General features: G+C 45.1%; 1 protein-coding gene across 2 annotated transcripts; it reads right to left on the bottom strand.

Moving 5' to 3' along the window:
• Window positions 1–452: 452 nt before the first annotated feature.
• med25 (mediator complex subunit 25) lies at window positions 453–19716 on the bottom strand. Of its 2 annotated transcripts, XM_070981836.1 has the most exons (20): window positions 19596–19716; window positions 18468–18617; window positions 18326–18371; window positions 18085–18209; window positions 17867–17965; window positions 17028–17148; window positions 16777–16933; window positions 15632–15753; window positions 15411–15483; window positions 14790–15052; window positions 12785–12886; window positions 9557–9642; window positions 9411–9468; window positions 9173–9280; window positions 8384–8560; window positions 3823–3936; window positions 3541–3612; window positions 2472–2642; window positions 2255–2375; window positions 453–1016 (listed from the first exon to the last, which is right to left on the bottom strand). In XM_070981836.1, exons 2-20 carry the CDS (start codon window positions 18590–18592, stop codon window positions 913–915), a joined length of 2244 nt encoding a protein of 747 aa, XP_070837937.1. In that variant the 5' UTR covers window positions 18593–18617; window positions 19596–19716; the 3' UTR covers window positions 453–912. The 2 variants fall into 2 exon arrangements, with proteins under 2 accessions (XP_070837937.1, XP_070837938.1); XM_070981837.1 differs by lacking the exon at window positions 3541–3612.
• Between the last annotated feature and the right edge of the window lie 232 nt (window positions 19717–19948).

Raw genomic sequence — 19948 nt, 5'->3', positions numbered from 1 at the left:
ATGCACGAGCAGCTTCAACGCACACGTCAACCTCAGGCACACGACACGACGTCAGGATCTCACTTTGCATCATATGTGCATGCGAGGGCACGTTTTGAAAGCAGACTGCGGGCATATATGTGGAGTGTCTGCCATGTGCGCATGCGGCCAGCCTGATTGGACGTTATGCCAAGGGAAACATGGCCAACTGATGCCATCTGGTAGGACTACTTGGCACAAGGGGACTCTCTATGGTTCCACGACATATTGGAGTAGTTAAAATTAACACTGTGACACTATTTGGCAGAAAAAGACACTGAACTATCTATTACTGTGTCTATTTCCGTCTCGCTCTCACCTTAAGGGGCCAAGCTGCATTCACACAGAGGGAGGCAGGACTGCGGAGACGGTGGCCGGCCGTCACCAGTGCACCATCATCCTCACGTGCATCGACAGCAGAACAACGACTTCTTCAAGCATCTACGCACCTCATTTTATTTTATCCTCATAAACAACTGTATCAATAATAAAAATAAAAAAAGAATCAGAGGAAAAAAAGTAAAATCTCAATTAAAAAGGAGAAAATAACACAGATTTCAGGGATAGAATGTGAAATGAGAGGGAAGTGGAGCAACATAATTAACTGTTTCCACTGGTTTGGCTTCATTCAGTGTGTAGCATGGAGGATTAGCGTGCTGTCGGTTCGACCATTTACATGAAAAACTAATGCTCACATTGTCTGCCCCTAATTAACTTCAGCTGCTCTGTGCCGTAAAAAAAGAAAGGAAAAAGGAAGTACTCATGACTCGTCCCTTAATTATGTCGAACATTTATAGCAAAAAAGCAGAAACAGAGTGGATGTATAGTGTGTGTCCAAACAGGCGAGCGGCTGCCATCCAACTAAAACCCTGTTTCTGAGTCCACGATGCTCGATCAGATAAGGTCCATGAGGATTTCATCCTCCATGACACTGGAGACTTGAGGCATCCCCGGCTGCGGTACGGCGCCTCTCTGACCTCCGGACATCAGGATCTGACCTGCACACGGGTTTGGGATGTTTGGGAGGTGGGTGGAGAGAGAAGAGGAGAGACTTCTTTCAGTGTTGATACTGATGTAAAAACCAGACCTCAAACAGGATAGAGAGGTTGCACTAGCATTTGTTAATGAGCTACTATCTAAATATTGAATATCCTCAGTAAAAATCAATCATACAGTAAAAGTACAGTGAGTTCTGGAGTTTTGGGCACAATATTTGTAAATCATACCACACATTTTTTCCTCCCATGCAGCCATAAGTTTCTATTTATATCTTCAACTTAGAGACATTGAAATGTGAGCGACATCAAGGTACTTTGACCTCATTTGTAATGTGTACTTTGTACATGAAAGTACTGCATCAAAGCTCAGACATCCGGGAATTTCAAGTCAAGCGAACGTACTGCTGTGTCGTTCTGTCAGAAAATCAACCGTGAGCAACAAATGACGAGAAACCAAGACGACGATACTGTGGACAAAAACTAGTTTGGTCCCATTCGCACATATTGCTTAAAAAAAACGCACAATAACTGCATGCATTACAGTCGAATGATGCTGCAGGAGAACTGCAAAGCGGCTGTTTTTTAGGCGATGCAGCGCACCTGTCAAAGCACAAAGGGCAACCGATGACTGACAAGGTGTCGGAGAAAACCAATCAGCGCTCTCTCAGGTTGTTACTCATCTACAGAGCACCTTCTGTTTGTCTGAATGGGACCACAGTCGGCTACCAAAGGGAAATGAATCTTTTAGCGATGGAAATGTTCAAAGTTGAAGCTTCAAATCGATACAGAAATGCACCAGAAGTTTGGCAAAGTTTTTCAATCAATGTGCACAAAAATTGAAGTAAGTTTGACAATGTGGGAGATTCACACTGGGATGGAAAAGCTAAGTCAAACAGATAGAGATGGACACGTGGAATGGGGAAGAAAGAAAAGATTTGTGAAAAGAGAAAAAGAGCAGATTGCTTTGGACGGCAGTCTGGTGTGAATCTGTGGTAAAAGGGCTAAAAAGACCACAACTGCTCTTTGTGCATTTAACTCTGGACGCCTGAAGCTTCCGCTGTTGTGCAGACTCACCTCCTTTAACTTCAGCAACGTCAGTTTTTAAAGTAGTTTTTACATCCTTTCAGAAATCAGCCTTATTAGCCGACAGTGTGCACATTTTCAGACCCATATACTAAATTTTCTTCTTGAGTCAAGTTTGTGAACTGCTTCCACCTCTGCAGGGGGCGTTTGCTGACCTGCCAATGGCTGCCTCCACTGGCCCTGCATCTGAGCCCCCCCTCCTGGTGTCGGATGGACCAACTGCTGCCCCAAACCCTGGTGGGACATCATGCCTGACATGTGAGAGACTCCACCCTGCTGCAGAGACACGGAGACAGGAGAGACACGTCAGCTTACGGTCACGTCACCACCTATGAGACATTTATTTGAATGAGACATTTGCTGCACTCTCACTGGCTGCTGCTGGCTGAGGAGAAGACTACGAAGCTGTGGATTTGCTCCTGGGTTCGAGAGGCGGAGTATGGGGCCCTGGGGCGGGGCTTGTCCGCTTTGTGCGACCTGGTTGGGTGGAGCGCCGCTGACCGGTGGCTGTTGGCTGGCGGGTCCAGCTGCTCTCATGGTCATCTGAAGGAAAGTTTTAGACGTCTTACAACACATTCATGTCATAAGAAAAACAACGATGAATAAATTAGTCAATAAAATAAAAATAGCCCATGAAGATACTGAGATTTAAAATTCCCGTAGATTTCTCTTTCTCGTTTGTGGTTGGCTGTATCCTGCCAGGGCCATTTTTAGAAGATGGTTTGCATGCTGATAATAATACTTGTTGTTTATCTGTAATAATGGAGCGTTTACCACCTTAAGGCTGATACTAGTGAAGCTGCTGTTAATGATCTTTTAGGTTACATTAATGCAGCTGTTGAGGACAAACAGGAAAGATAACCGTTGTCCAGGGTGGATGTAATCCATCATGTTTGGACCAGTTGCTGTTGGTTGTGTCTCCTCATGCTCAATGCAAACAATCAATCAATCAATCAATCAAATATACAAACTCAAGGCATGCATGTTGTCAATGAAATGTTTTTCTCCCGGTGGCATGCTACAGGAGGAACACTCAACAGGTGAAGCCAACACATGCTGACAGGAAATCGTCCACCAGCGTGACGCCGAGCAGCGGGATGGGAGTGACAGTGTGTCTGTGTTTCTGTACATGTTTAACACATTATCCCTAACAATGTGAAAACACGGGATGTCCACAGGTTCCACAAAGGCCGGAACTGACCGTACAATCATTTAGAATAAACACAGTGCATGGGCAATGCAAAAATGAGGACTGACAAAGGACACTGTGCTGGAAAAAGTACACTGTGCTGACAAATCTGCTGTGCTTATCTATGCAGTTCAAAAAACCTGTGACTGGATGATGATATAATACTTTAATGCCCTTCAAATGTCAGCTCAGAACCTGTGGACACCCTGAACACACGTTGCTTGTATGTTAAGAGGCTACTGCAGGTCTCACCATGTTGTTCTGCCTCTGCTGCTCCTCCATCATAGAGACCTGACTAACAGTGGGCATGCCCACCACCACAGACTGGACACAGGACAGAGCAGAGAGAGGGAGGAGTGGGGAGAATGGTGGAAGTGTGAAAAAAAAGGAGGACAGTGGAGGAAAGGGTTACCAATAAGGCATGCAGAAACCAGCGAGCCCTGGGGCAGTAAAGGTGTCAACGACAGGCAGTGTGAGACGGGAACCGGTGTGGAAACACAGGCAGACATGCCAGCAACCAGCGGCTTCATTTACCTGCTGCTGGACGTTGCCATGGGAGACGGGAATGGGGCCAGGAGCTCTGTTGAGGAAGTTCTGGTTGGGAGCGACCTGACCAGGCTGCATCGGACCGCCTCCGCCGCCCAACTGCTGCTCCGAAATAGAAAGTGAAACAATTATTAAGATATTTCCCAACAGCGCCGTATGGAGCAGCAGAACATTTTATCAGCTATATCCGTGGACCCGGCATGAGCTCCTCTCCAGCCCTCATTAACACCTTCAAGTTAAAGCTACCCAGCACAGATACAGTTTTCTCTCTTTGCAAGTTTTTTAAAAGTTTGAAAAAGCTCCACTGAAGGTGCATTCAAGGGTTCAGCGGCCCTGACACCAAATGTCCAAATGCAAAAACACGGTAGACTAGAGATTTGTAGAAAGTCTTATGAAATGGGGAAAAGAAGGAAGTACAACTGAAAATTTAACGAATCTCTCATCTCCATGTTTTGTTGAATGAATTTCACTGGTACGGTCCCAATAACTAACAACGTTTTAATTGCAATGGATCTTTCATCTGTTCTGCTAGATTTCAGTGCTGCCTATCGCATTGTGGACCACCACATCCTCCTATGTCTTGGTCTCCAGGGGCTCACACCTAATTTTGCATACCTGAGTAATAGAACACAACGTGTTGCATTCAGTAACACTGTGTCTTCTTCTTCTAAGGTTAAATGTGGAGTTCCACAGGGGCCGGTGTTCGGGCCACTCTTATTTCCTGTTTAGTTAGTTAGTCTATCTTCCTGTAATGGTCAATGATTCCTCCCAGCTGGATAAAATACAGACATGCTTGTCAGAAGTCCATCGCTTTAATTTCCTGCCTTTGAATGCACTGAAGACTGACTGAAATGTTGCTTGTTAGTCCGGCAAGATTCACATCGCTCTTTACAGATTTTTCCGTTAACCTCGATAACTGTATGAGTCTGAGAAATTGTGCAGCTAAGAATCTGGGAATAGTATTCTCTTACATTTGAGAAACACGTCAAATATGTAACATAAACTGCTTTCTACTTCCTCCACAAAATAACCCAAATACGCCCCATTTTATCAAAATCAGACGTTGAAATTCCCATACATGCCTTCACAACTTATGAAATAGACTAAGACAGCAACAACAGGTCTTCAAGGTCAACAAAAATCAGTCCAGCAGCCAGAGTCCTTGTAACATCCAAGAAGATCATCCAACACCAGCACTGATGTCTGTATTGGCTACCGGTTCACACAAGCTAACTTCAAAATCCTTCTCCTCAGCCTTAAGGCTTTAAAAGGTCCGGCTCCCTCACAGATCTCCAGCCTTATTTTTCCATGTCCTCCATGACGTCCTCACGTTGGCTTGATGCCGCTTACTTAACTATTCCTCGATTTAAGAACTCTTTTGGTGGTTGAGCCTTTGCCCGCCGAGCTCCTCTTCTCTGAAATCTAGCACGGCACATTCTCAACTCTTCTTCTTTCTGTTCACGATGATCTCTCACGATTTCACGGGCTGGGAACCCAAATCTGTTTTTCCACTTTGACACTCCAGCCCCGTTATAGTTACACTGCATGATCTCTGTATTTCCAAGACTAACATCAACCCAACCTTGCTGTCATATTAACATTATTACCTGTGTGTGTGTGTGTGTGTGTGTGTGTGTGTGTGTCTATGTGACTGTGTATGTTTGCGTGTGCTCTTTTCTGCTGTTGTTGTGTTACTGATTCATAATTGTACAAAGACTCTCTGGGTGACGCACTTCAAACAACCGATGCTGAAGTTGAAGTTGTTTGTCTGCATGCTCATGCAGTATGTTGAAAAAGAGATTTTGATCTCAATGAGGTTGTTGAAATAAAGGATTAAATAAGTAAATACTCAAAAGCTCATATGTAAACCGAAAGCTTCACTGGCTGCTATAATTGTTCTTCCTCATACTGGCCCCAAATAGATTCCTCCGTAAAGCAATTTTAGACTAATCAAGAGGGGATCCTCCAAAGTTAGTCGTTTTTAGGAACAAATATGTTGTATTTTCCCACTAAAAGAGGACACTGGATGTTGTCCCATATCACTTAAACATGGCTGACGCTCTGACCAACCTTCTTGTCCACATGAATGAATAAATTCTGGCATTTCTGTATCGCTGAAATGATTCTATAATCTATATTTTCCGTCAACATATTTTCCGCATGTAATGGATGTTTACTGTGCTAACAACCCTGAGAGTGTTGTGCTGAAACCAAATATTCGCCTTCTTTATGCAGATGGAAAGCAAACACAAACATAAACGCGACGATGCACCAGTGGAGGTTTAACTTCCAGCACCACCTGCTGAGGTGTTTGCTATTTTTGATTTCACAGTTTAAAACAAACTGAAGCTTCTCGACTGAAGGATTGAAAAAAAGTTGGATACAATATCCATCCAGTGTTCAGACGGCAAGCACGAAGACGGAAAGCAACCTGTTGCTGCTGCTGACCTGCTGACAGACTGTGGAAACACACCTGTAAGGCAGGTTCAGACACACTCCCTGACAGTGAAAACTCTGACTCTAGTTCACATTTCATTTGCACAGTCCTGTAAAAAACAGAAAGGAAGCAGACAAGACAGATGTAACTGCTTAAAAATGTGAATCTGTGCCGTGGCGGCTTGTGTTTCCACGCTGAAGGCGAGACGTGGAGGACGAGGGGGGTTTCATCCCTCCTATAAGCACAAATTATTAACTACAGACTCTGATAAGAAAGCGTGATGGAAAAACACCTCCACCCATCCGTCTGGCTGAATCTGAGCAAATCACTGTGGGACTGAGCTAATGCGCGCTGTGTTTTCTGACCAACACTAGCAGCACAACACACAGCTTTAGGTCTTTTGAGGGAACCAACAAAGCAGCCGCCTCCTTCCTCTCTTCTCCTGTCTATGATTTATCTCCCGTCTTTAACCCAGTAACCTGTAAAATCCCGGATCACGATTTAGGGTGCACCTCACTGTTCAGGGAAAAATATTCCATTTTGTCTCGCTGTAAACAGAACGAGCTGCAATCTCGTTCCCAAAGAATGCCACTCCAGGGCTTTGCACAGAGAAACCTTGACTACTGGTCCAAATTGAAATTTTAATTACGTTAAGATTGCTGTAGCGCTTCCCTATTAGCAATGCAGCGCTGAATATGTGATGATACACAAGAGGCAGAAAAAAAAAAATCTTCATTACAATTTCATGTCTTCTGCCTTCTCTAAACGCTCTGATGCTCACACACACGGCTTCAGGTTACATATAGGACTGAAGCGCTTTTGGGAAGACAAAAAAAAATTAGCAGGGTGAGTAAACAAGCGCCGTCACCGCTGATGAGAGCAGACTGCGAGGACAAATGTAATCTAAGTCGTGTAAACCTGACAAGTGGCTTGGTTTTTAAATGGAGACGTGCTGCTTCGCCCTGACTGGATGCTGTGCACCATCCTCCACGGTGGAGGCAGCTGGACTGGAGCCCTGCGCTGGAAGAGACGGCCAATGCAGAGGACACATTTTAAAGCACCCCGTCTCCAGGCGCGAGGACAAGCGGAGAGGGAAAGTCAAATTGTCATGGCATGTGGACGAGACAGCAGCGTTTGTAACCTGCGATGAACTCGGAGACAAGGCTTGGTCCGCCTTCACCACAGAGGCTGGAGGATGTAGATGTCCCTAAAGGTTGGCGCACGCCGCTGCCACTCCACCGCTTCTCCTGCGGCGTGTCTCATGTAATGTTAACATCTGGGCAGCCTGAACTGAAAAATTCATGTCTACCAGAGTTGTTCTTTGTTTAAAAGGTGAATCTGACAAGTTTCTACGTTTTCAGACTGCAGCACAGATGTCGGAGCCACTAGCGTGAATTTATCTTTCTGATGAAGTTCTTTCACCTCGTCGCTGGTCGACGGTGAAATGACATCACGCTGTATTGTAGAACAGGACAGGTGTAATCAGACCATGGCTGCAGCTCTTTTTCATTACTGATAGCTTCTGCTGATTATTTATTCTATTCGTGTTTGGTTTATAAATGGAAGAAATGTGAGAAAAATCCCAGTTTCTCAAGGTGACATATTTTAATTTGCTTGTTTTTTCTGACTAAAAATCTAAAAAATGTTTGCTTAAAAATGGAAAATTTATCGCTTGCCAAACATTTTCTAATTTGTTTGACGTCAACTGACTAACCCGCTGAAACTGAGTATTATAGGTGTGCCTAATGAAGCGGATGCTGATTGCATTAAGAAAAGCGGTTAACACAGTATATTTATCATAAACAATAACCAAACACAGTCTCTTACGCAGGTGAGAGCAACAGGCAGCTAATGCTGCAGCAGGAATTTAGCTAATGCTAGTCCAATTAGCCTCTGCTAGAGTGAGAGATGTTAGTGGCTGCTGTGAAGATACAAGGCTGGCTAAATGAAATGTCAATAACAATACACCTTAACGCCGTAAACAATGCACATCAATTCCCGGGTGCCCCTCGATAATGCCTCCTCATGATCACCTCCTTCTGGTCTCCCCACTCCACAGTCCACACTGAAACCTTCCCACCAGCTCCACTCCCTCCTCCCATCGCCACTCACCGCTCGGTGCTGCTGGACCTGCTTGTGGTTGGTGATGACTTGCCGGATGCCGTTGACGAAGCCGCTCTGGTCGTTGGGGATGAGGCCCATGAATATTCTCTTCTTGGATGAGTAGAGCAGCATCAGCACCCGCACCTCGCAGGGCGAGGTCGTGTGGGGGAAGTGGACGCAGCCGGCCTGCAGGGAGGGTCAAAGGGCAGAGTCAGACTCTGACATGGGACTCTGGTGTAATTGTGGGACAGGCTGCGGCTTGGGGACATAACCTAGTCCTGAGCTCCTTTGCCCAATCAAACATATCGGTTTTATAAATTGAATGCAAATGGTATTACGTTGATTCACACTGCTTTCGCTGGGCAGTAAATCACACTGAGGAAAAGAGGCAGAGCTCAGCTGGACTGAGGAGTATTAATGCCTCTGACTTTTCTCAATGATGTTACCTGATGAACAATTCACCACACTGGCAAAACCCTGATCATTATTCTGGAACTGAATCAAAACCAATTAATGAAAGTTTGTTTATTTTTTTCAAATAATGACAAAGCATGTTTAAAATCATATTATCACACTTGAAAGTGGCTAAATGTATGGCCTGGAACCCCCTCTAGAGTCTTTACCACAACACTGCAGCACAGCTCCACGTTCAGTCCAACTACTGGCCAGAGGTGGGACCTGCACTCAGCTCCCACTCATGGAAAATGTATTGAGGTATACTGAATGATGGACAAGACTGGGGCATGAAGGGAACCGCGTTTTAAGGCTCAGGGAACGGCGGAGTGCACGAAAACTTACAAAACCGTTGGCCATAATGCGGTACAGGCCTTTCAGCGACTCCACGTCTTTGTTGGTGAAGAGAAACTGAACCATTCGAGAGTTTCTGAAGAGGTGGCCTAAGGTTGTCTGCAGAAAAAGAGAGCGAGAGCGAGAGCGTGCTTAGTTATGCATCATTCATACACAAAACACCGCTGCAAATAACAGCCGCCACAACACTTTGACACACGCGAAAACAAAAGCGAGAAAAAGGTCTCACCAGCAGCTGCTGAGGAATCAGCTGCATGATGAGCTTCTGTGGCCACTGGTCCGTGTTTCTGGTTAGAGACACAACAGCAACTGTGAGCATGAGACAACCCACCCTTCACTGCAGAGTAAGTCCATAGTTTCTGATGGGCTACTCACAGATTCTCCCCTTGGTTAACGTGCACCTGACACGGCAGAGAACGCGTCAGCTTGGTGGTTGAATCCATAGAGGAGGCTTTAGGCTTCTGCAGGGAATGATGGAGAGAGAGGACGGACACATGAAGAGGAGGACAGTTAGAAAGAGAGCCTGGACGACAGCTGGAGGAGCAGATGGAAAACATTACTCTACAGGTGTCCTGCGGGATTTTAAGGTCTTTAAAATACTGACTATGACCTGTCAGAGACACCACACTCTCGATCCAACAAGCTAATATTTCAAATTTTGCACAAGAATAACAGAAAATTAGCTTTAGTTTAAAAAGTTTATGACAGCATGAAAAACCTGTTTGCATGTTGTTGAACTGAGGCTGAACCGCATTAAAAATTCCCTGTGGAGTTTTAGACCTCTGGTGATGCTACAGAGCTGTTGGGTCCTGATTTTGTTCTGCGTGCACGTGAGTGTGCACGCACGGGACAACTTCCTGCTAATGGTTTCACACTTTTCCACTGGTGTGCAGGAGGTGGTAACACGGTGTGCTGCAATGCGCCAGCAAAGGCAGAGAAGAAGACCGCAAGCTGTAAACAACGCTGGGTTTAAAATACTTAAAGCAAATCTTTGTAAATGAGGGAAGAAATGCACTCGACATGTTAGACTGCAAGCACACACAATGCATTTTGGTTAAAAAAAAACAAAACTCCACAGTCCCTTTAAGTTTAGAGTGGACCTCAGGAAGCCAGACACTGTGTGGGAAAAAAACTACTGCTTTTCACACATTTAAGTATTTTTAGAAAATTCACACGTACAGATTTTTAAGTTTAAAGGAGACTGGATGGTGTGTTTTAACTGCTTTAGAGTCCAGAACAGTCCCTGACACAGCCCACGGTGAAGTCCTGGACAGGAGACTCCAAATGTCTGTCCAGCCTCGGATTTTTACTCTTCCACCACTAATTCAAAGCAAGTGAATTTTCCACTTTTGGACAAACTTTTGTCTACATGTGTTCATTAAAAGTGGAAAATCTAATAAGTGCAGAGGCGCTGCCTGATTATGAGACGCTGTTGTGATCTATTGGTGCCAATTACACTCCTGGTGAGAGCTGTGTGAGCCCATTATTTCCCACGGAGAGAGCGGCTGTGCTCGCGTGTCCGACAGGATTGACAGGAGGTGGAGGTTACGGCCCAGAAAGGAGGGACGGAAAAGTTATTTACTGTACAGGGTGAGGGTCGATTCAGCCGTGGGTCGTCTCAGTCTGTGTGACAAATACGCTGAGGCGTTTCAGATGAAGAGGCCTCCCGACAGTCTCCTTCTGGAGGCGCTCCGGGAATGAACAGGGAAGACCCCGGGCATGCTGGGGGATTATATCCTTCCAGCAGCTGGAGAATATTGCGGAGGAAAAGCAGATGTGGGCAGCCCTGCTCACCCTTTTGCCATCGTGACCCCAATCAGGACAAGCAATTAAAAAACGGATGAATGGATGGACTTTTAAAGACCTGCTCCCGAGCAAAATGTCAAGAATGAGAGGAGAAAAGAAGTACTTTCTAAGCACATCAATACAGAAACCCCAGTGGGGAAAGCCGGCACTCTTCATCTTCAGGGCATCGATACAGGATCAATGATCAATCAGTCACATTTTAGTCAGGCCTACTGTTGTCACTGCTGTTCATTACAAATGTACTGTGCCGGGCCCTGCAGATAAACGGCTTCTTTATTCCCAGAGCTTTCTCATGCAGGAGTGAAAATACACACCGTAATAAAACAATCTGATTCACATGCATCTGCCTCAAAGTGGTGGAAAAAAGAAAAAGCTAATGTTGGGAAACCATTGCGGGGAGTTACCCCACATTTTAGACAACAAAAGCTTTCAGGAATTAACTGACTGAAAGTCAGCCAGAACAGCACACAGAGCCAAGTGTGCTGGCATCTCCCTCCAGAGTTTTTATCAACAACTATTCCTTCAGCCGAGTTTTAGTGTCTGCGCTGTAATTCTCCTCAACATCACAGATCACTCCAGACGAGAATCGCTTACAGAGCCGGAAGCCTAATGAGTGAACCAGAGGAGGAAATCGCAGATTACAAGACGTTTCACGCGGCTGATCTGTCCACTCCGCCGTACGTGCTGAAGGTTTAGAGTTTCCCGAGTTTCCCGCTCTTATTCCTGTCCGTTTAATTGACTCAGATAATTCTGACAAAGAGAAGAGGGAGGATGAGGCCGTAGTCGATGGAGGCGATTGATCCGAGTCTGTCCACCAAACACAAACACTTGAAGGCCTCATGAGTGTCGCATAAAAGCCATTAACATCCATTTTCCTGGCTCAGCACTGCCACTGTAAACTGAATCGATTTGACCTCGAGCCAAACAAACAGCACCAGGACAGTGAAATGATGTGCAATTAATCACACTGTAAGACAATCAATGACAGGTGGTTATTAAGACTTACCACAGCGGCCGGTCCCAGACACTGACGATGATCACGGGATCAGTTATCAGGTCCTGCTGGTTTTTATTCTGCCTCATACAGACTGATGTCCAGCTGGGACATCAGACCAGCAAAGTTAACTAAAACAACGGTCAGACTTTTGGGAAAACGTGCCGATTTTGTCCTGCAGAGCGTTAGATGAGCAGATCGATACCTCTCTTACATCTGTCCAGTAAATATAAGGCTGGAGCCAGCAGTCAGTTAGCTTAGCTTAGCTTAGCTTAGCTGGCTCTGTCTAAAGGTAACAATATCTACCTATCAGCACCCACAGCTCACTGATGAAAGTGTTAGATATTCCTCCTGAGGTCATGTGGTCGCTGTGAGGCTGGCAGGAAACCAGCAACTTCCAAAACACACAACTTTAACAACAACAATTACACAAAACCAGCCTGAGCTACGCTGGCTGCTTCCAGTCGTTATGCTAAGCTAAGCTAACTGGCTGCTGGACAGTGGTATCAATCTTCTCCTCTCACTCTAGTCGAGAAAGCGAGTGAGTGTGTTTCTCTGTGCTCTGAAAGTTGGGAACCTCTGAACCAGGAAGGCTTTCACCTGAGCCAGAGCGCCGAGGTTTAATCCTAAACACTGGTTTGTGCCTTCTGGGGGGAAACGACCACTAACATTCAGCTGTTCGTGCTGTAGGTGATTGGAATTAAACTGCAGGGACGGGTCTTAACAACACTTTCTTTAAACGCTTCAGTTTCCAGCTCCAACACTCTGCACCAACTCAAAGTCGGACTTCCACTGAGCTTTACCTCTTGCCATTCCAGAACACCTGTCCATGCTACAATCTTATTGGCCACACCTTGCGGCTGCCCGATTGGATTTGCATTGCCTTGAGGTCCAGGCACACCAGGCTGTGAAGAAGATAGAAGAGGAGAGGGTTACATGTCATCAACCGGTGCATTTTAAAAGCAGGACAGACCTCCGAGCCAGAAACAGGAAAAACCACAGACTAACAGATGATTTTCATTCAGCTAATAATATAAAATATGTAGTTCTGTCATCATTAAATCTGAATTTGGCTAACTTGAAACAACTGGATCTATATTAACATAAGAACGTCGTATGAACAGAGAGAAGAATTAATGAATGAAGGAAAAACAACAATGGCTGCACCCACAATGATTTTCTAGGGAAAAGGGAATACGGTGGTGTTTTGATCTGTTAGCAGTTCTAACATTTAAAATTCATTTTGATTTTAGACTTCAGACAGCGTGTTAGTCTGCACACTGGGCTCCAGGCAGCTGGTGCTACGACATCGCCGATGAAAGCTGCTTCTCTGGTTTCTAACTCGAGCAGAGCCACTTACATTTGAAAACATCAGTATGACTTAAACACTGACAGCGTTTACACGAGGGGAGGATAGCAAACAAGTCTTCAGCTGAGGGCGACGGGTTATTTAACGTGAGCGACGAGCCTCCCGTCACAGGCTCGACGGACTTCAGGATTCTTTTGTTTTTATTTGTTTCACATCTGTCTTAACTTCATCTGTTCTATCGAATTATCTTTTTGTGTTTAAATCATTTGACTGTGTCACTTGACTCGGTGGCAGGTCAGGCAGTGTTAACATTCAGAGCTGCAACGATTCCTCAAATAATCCAATGAAAAAAAAATTAATTACCAGCTATTATGATAATTAATTAACCGTTTCAGTCTTTCAGCTCTGGGAAATTGTGATTTTTGTGACACTTCGCAGGCGATTAATCGTGAAAATAATCCCGGTTTTAATTGATGAGGACAATAATCGTTAGCTGCAGCCCTAATGACACGACCTTGTTGTCCGTTCTGTGGTTGGTCAGATAATCACTCATGTTTTTATGAGAGGACCACCATTAACCATGTGTGCCTGACCTTCATCTCCGGGCAGATAAAAGCTTAGAGGGGGCACGATGATGTAATTACCTTTACTAGAGCTCAGTAAATAAATGAAAAGCCCTAAAGCGGGATGTAAAATGCAACATGGAGTCAACTGATGGCCCTGGAGGTAAATATATGGAGTAAGACCAGAAAACTGAATGCAATGTGACTTTACAGCAGGAGATGCAACAAAAGCATGGCTGGTACTTTAAACTGGAGCAACAGCTCCCCCTGAAGACAATTAAGGTAATTCTGCAAATGTTAGAAAGCAGTGAGGAGATGTCAGACAGCCACAGGACAGGAGCCTAATCCAGATGTAATCCAGATTCTCATAATCTGTGAAGTTCTTTGTTTACACTGTGTTTTACTAACCTGAGTGGTTTGGATTAACAGCATGAAAAGGTACAAACAATCTTAAATCTACAGTCAAATAACGGCCACAGCATGTCCTGCATTACTGAAGGAACAGTTCGACATTTTAGGAACTGATTTCAGCTACAGCTCGCAGTCACACATTGTCCAGAAACACAGCGGGCTTTCACAGACTGCTTCTTGGTTGGGCACAGTGACTTCCTGCAGTCTCTGCTGAGATAATCCCTCATAATACTGCAACTGAAAAAAACCTGTTTCCAGTCTTTATGCTGAGCTAAGATAATCAGCTGCTGGCCTCGTGTTTACCAGGCAGATATTAGAGCGGTATCGATCTTCTTGGAAAGAAAGTGTGTCTCCCAAAATGTTGAATCATTCCTTCAGCTGCTGTGTTTTGTGTTTATGTGCCATCTTGGAAATAAAGCGTTGCACCCCCATAACATGTCAAGTTACAGGTCAGTCTCATCACACGGACAGAGAAAAACAGACGCTGAAGGCTTTACTGCTTTTATCCTGATAATCATAACTCACCATGTTGGGCTGCGCTGAAGGCGCCGTGGGCTGATTGGGCGTGGGCTGCTGCTGAGGTGGCGCCTGTGGCTGCTGATTGGGTGCAGGCTGTCCTGGGGGTGGGACTGGCTGCTGCTGATTGGGAGCGACCTGTTGCTGTGACATCATGGGCTGCGCTGACGTGGTGACTGTCGACATGCTGGGCTGGTTGAGCTTCCCCGCTGAGACCGACGCGATGGTGGGCTGCGTGGTGAACTGAGGACCTTGACTGTGCAATCCTGGGACTGGACGCAGGGGAGGGACACAACAAAACATCCTATTTTAAAAACAGACACCGCTTTTAAAAGCAACAGCCATTACAGACGACTGCTTTGAAGACGTTTCATTCTGACCTCCACACTTGTTTTTGGTCACTCTGATTTTTACTAATCAAAGATCCTGTTATAGGTCACTCAGGGTGAATCTAGCAAAAACCGAAATGTGGAAAAAGGACAGAAATACCAAAAAACGTCTTCCAGGAAGAAATGACAGTCAGCTGTACTGTACTGTACAGTCACACAGACAGTACGCAGACATGGAGAATAAAAGCTTCGCTCAACAGAAACTGTTCACAAAAGCCCACAGAGTCCACTGCTAACTCACAGCGACTCTTCTGGTTGTTGGCTGCCTCCACTGCCTTCTGTGCAGCCATCTGAGCAGGAGTCATGGGCGGATTCTGTCAGCAAGCAGATTAAAAGAAGACAATGCTGGTTAAAACGTTTTAGGGAGGGAACATAAGCACCACTGTCTGAAACAGAGCCAGCAGCAGGCGGCAGGAATTAGTCTCCAGGCGGCCTCACGCTGTGTGGCTGCTTGCCCGTTACCTGATTAAAGTGGGTGTTAATGGGCGCAGGGGGCTGCGTAGCTCCACCAGCAGGCTGACTGGCAGACAGCAGCTGAGGAGGGAGGCCAGGTTTGAGCGGCCCGGGTCCTCCACCTGAGGAGACTGGAGACAGACAACGGGACGAGTTCAGAGCCTTTCTACAGTTTTAAGGTGTAAACTTGGGAGTTGCTCTGAAGTCCTGAGGAAGGAGCAAAATAGTGCTCTACTAAAAGTGAAGGGTGAGACACAGAATTCACTCCTACTCACAGAAAAGTGTAGGAGTGACCATTAGAAAGTCTGTATTTACGCCTGCTGTAGCCACTGCAAACTAAAGAACGCCCTCACACGATCAATCACATCATCTTACAGAGGAAATGTGTACAATTTTTAATATCTCCAACAGCAATTAACACATCTTAAATCGGCAACTAGTCTCTTACAACAATATTAGTACAGATGTAATTACAGGAAACTGGACAAAATGGAATAAAAACAAAATCAGACTGGAGACTGGAAGAAAAGTCTGCTGCTGGTGGAGGAAGCACCTCAGAGAAAACAAATAATAAAAAAGCAATTTACTGCAGCACCACAGAGAAAAACACAGACAGAAAAAGATGCAAGGAGAGAGATAACAACATTAACGCCAGCTTTACTCATCATTCACAGCCCTGACAAACACAAAAAGTGCTGTAACATCTGATCAAAAGTGTGTCTGCAGATAAGAAGCTTACAGGAGTGCAGCTACTACAACAAACCACACTGTTCTGCACGCTGCTCCGTACAGTATATAACATACTATCAGTAATGAAAGATGTTACACTGTACAAGGATTTCCAAAACTCCTCTGCCTGTGTGAGAAGCTGTGAGCCTTTCTTTGTTTCCATAATGTAAGTTAAGATTTATACAGCAAAAAACAAAGCTGCATTTACTGCAGCTATCGAGGATCATAACCGCCAACGGCTGACCGAGTTCAAAGACCTCTGCAGGTAAAGACTTCAGTCAGAGGAATGAGGTAAACAGCTTCTATTATTAAAGCTGTACTGATAGTTTGTCGGCAGACTAGCTCTACAACCAGCTGACAGACACAGCTCTCTTAAAAAAGTTGCTATACACACACAAACAAACAAGGTAAATGATGCTTCTCACCAGGTAGTGAGATGCCTCGGACCAGGACCATGTGGAAGGGGTCCTGACTGTAGTCTGGATGGGGTTCAACCACACCTCCGACGGGAGACGCCCGCTCAAACAAAGCCCTGAGGGCGGGCAGTTTCCGAGGAGCCACCACAGAGAAGTGAATCCCTCTCTAAGAAACATCAAAATATCAATGAAATAATACACTCTGCTTTTCGCCTATCATGTATAATAGAATTGTGTAGACAATATCAGTGATAACTTACATCTCTGATGATTTTGACCAAGTTTTCTGCTGTGCAGCCGGTGTAGCTGACGCTCTCCACAGCAGGAAGCAGGTACGGAGGAGAGTTACACAGCAGCACACACACTTTGTGGGTTTGACCTCTGGTGAAAGTAGAAAGAGAGAAAACTCTGACTTAATCTAAGAATTTGGAGGGTATTTTGCTGATTGGAGGCAGCTTATGGAGGGCATCAGAGGAACTGCAGGCAAAACACTTCAGCTTTGGCATCATCACTCGCTGCTTGGCACTTAGAAAAGGCAAAGTTCAGTCTGGGGTGGCATGGTGGGGCAGCGGGTAGTGCGCATGCCTCACAGCAAGAAGGTCGCCAGTTCGATCCCCGGGTCGGGGGTAAAGTTTGCACGTTCTTCCCGTTCTCTCCGGGCACTCCACTCACATAGACCAAAAACATGCTCATTAGGTTGATTGGTGACTTCTCCCTAGGTGTGACTGTGAGCGTGAATGGTTGTCTGTGTATATGTCCTGCGATGGACTGGTTCGGGGTGTACCCCGCCTCTCACCCGTTGACAGCTGGGATAGGCTCCAGTCCCACCGCAACGCAAAGGGATAGTCAGATATAGAAAATGGATGGAAAGTTCAGTCTGTAGATCTGTTTGCAGCTGCTTCAACGTGGGTGTTTATTCATGGTTTTCTTGACCTTTGCAGGTCAACATCAAACTACTTACTACAAACTACATACTTTGGCATTATCAAGCAAAAATTTATAACTTATAAAACTATAATTTATAACATCCAAACAGGAGCGACAGATCGCTTGGTGATGACTGTACTTTAAAAATGTGAGCACAAACAAAAAGACTTACATTTGCTCTCGCATCTTCTTAAAGTCATCAAAGAGCTGCAAGGCCACAGAGAGTCCCTCTGCAATTAAACTACAGCTTTCTGCTCCACCTCCCATGAATCTGAGTGGAGAAACAGAGTCATTTAATATCTGAACAACCGTACTGTCTCATTTATCTCTGTTACTGTAAAATAAGGCGCCATGCAACCACAAGAAGTCAGCTTTGTAATAATCACGTACTGGATGCTGTCGATCCACGAGACAAACTCAAAAGCAGAGCTGGTGGGTGCGTGACACTGGACATAAGACTCCGGAGCACAGTCCACTGTGTTGAACACCACAAGACCGTACTGTGTCCCTCCATACTGGAGGACAAAAGAAACAGGAATATGTACATTAGCAATATTAACAAATGTTTCTCCAAGCAACTGTCCTCTGAATTCACTGCCAAAGAAGGCAAACTGGAACATAAAACACTCACATCTCCACCAAAATCTGTTTCTGCTGGGGGCCCTCCATTGAAAGATCTACAGTAAAAGATAAATAATAAATAAAACTGAGGCATTTAGACACAACAACATGAATAAGAATAATTTAAAGGTGGAGTTTTTCAGCGCTCGTACTCAATAGCTGGAAGTATATAATTTTTCCTTAGAGATTCAAAGTACGGTCCAAGATTTGCCGTCCCCTCGATGACAAACACCACGTCAGCCACCTGGTTGGTCCCAGGCTTGGTGGATGGCTCCATGAGTGCCGAACCTGCCACTATGGATCTGGACAAGAGGAGGGGACATATTTTACATGTTTATGTTAGTCTTAATGAGAGACCTCCATGGCAAAGCAACCTTTAACTAGAGGAACTCAAACTAAATCTACGTTCAGTTCTTGGCTTGTATACAAAAAGCATCAAAGTTCAATCTTAACCATCGATCCCACTCTTACTCTTGAAATATTCATTCGACACAATAAGGTTACACTGGAGGGCAACAATGGGAATGGACCACTGTACAAGCTGAACTTTTATCAGTATGAGGGCTGTTTGTTGCTTCACGTTCTGCTGAACCCAAGAAAGGAAGTAAGAAGTTATGTGGCTGAAGCTACTGTGCAAATACTGTCACACAATCCCACTGCATGAGGGGTGGAATAAAAGAGCAGGAGACCAAGATCTTCCAACACAAGAGACTTTCTGCAGAGCAACCGAACACATGCAGAACTGCAGGTCCATGTCTACTGTTCTAGCAGGCAGCGCCTCCCTGGACCTTTTCCACCATAGGTTCAGTTCCTCTCCTCCTTTACTCTGAATACAAGGGCAGAATAGGTCCAGTTCTTACTACATTACATTACATGCTGCTACTATCATCTCCAGATCATGTTGATTTCCAAATATTCATAACAGGATGTTGATGTGCTCAAGCATTAGAGTCGTGCACAACCACATACTTGATAACAGCTACAACAACCACTCGGTTAACGTTACATTATAATGTGATTACTGTGTGCAATAGAGTTACTAGAGTACGGGTTATTAAATTAGTGAATACGGTAAAGTAAAATACTACAAATGCACGCAAACGAACACAAAAGCATTCCGCACAATCAAAACACCAGAACTGCTCAGGGCTGTTCATTTAGAGTTAGCTAGGTAACATCAGGTAAATTAGCACCAACGTCAGTGAGCGATTTAAACGAACACAGTGGAAATAACCGGAACTAGCCAGCCGCCTTCCCGCTAAAAACTGCCGCGGACTGACCTGGTGGTGCGCGGCTGCCAGGGGAGTCGTGGGGTCAATTAAATACAAATATAATCTAAAATTAGTTGGGGAATCAGCACTGACTGCATAGCACTGCTAGCATGACCATTTGTTGTATTTTTGGCGGAAGTGACACAGCGACCCGCCCACAGAATCTTCTTCGGCCATCTTTTTGTGCGCACAAGACGCTCCGGGTGCAGTGCTGCCCCCTACAGTCCGCGCTTGATTTTTCACACAGTAGCTCTGTACACTGTACTTTCTCTATACGCTGTATGCTTATATCGGGTCTTAGCAGCTAAACAGTCCTCACGAGCTCGTGTTTGTCATGTCGCCCACTTATTGTCATACCGCAG

This window comes from Chaetodon trifascialis, chromosome 15 (assembly GCF_039877785.1).
Source record: "Chaetodon trifascialis isolate fChaTrf1 chromosome 15, fChaTrf1.hap1, whole genome shotgun sequence".
NCBI classification, from domain to species: Eukaryota; Metazoa; Chordata; class Actinopteri; order Chaetodontiformes; family Chaetodontidae; genus Chaetodon; species Chaetodon trifascialis.
The sequence above is the reverse complement of the archived record's forward strand: the minus strand, read 5'-3'. Positions and strand labels throughout refer to the sequence as shown.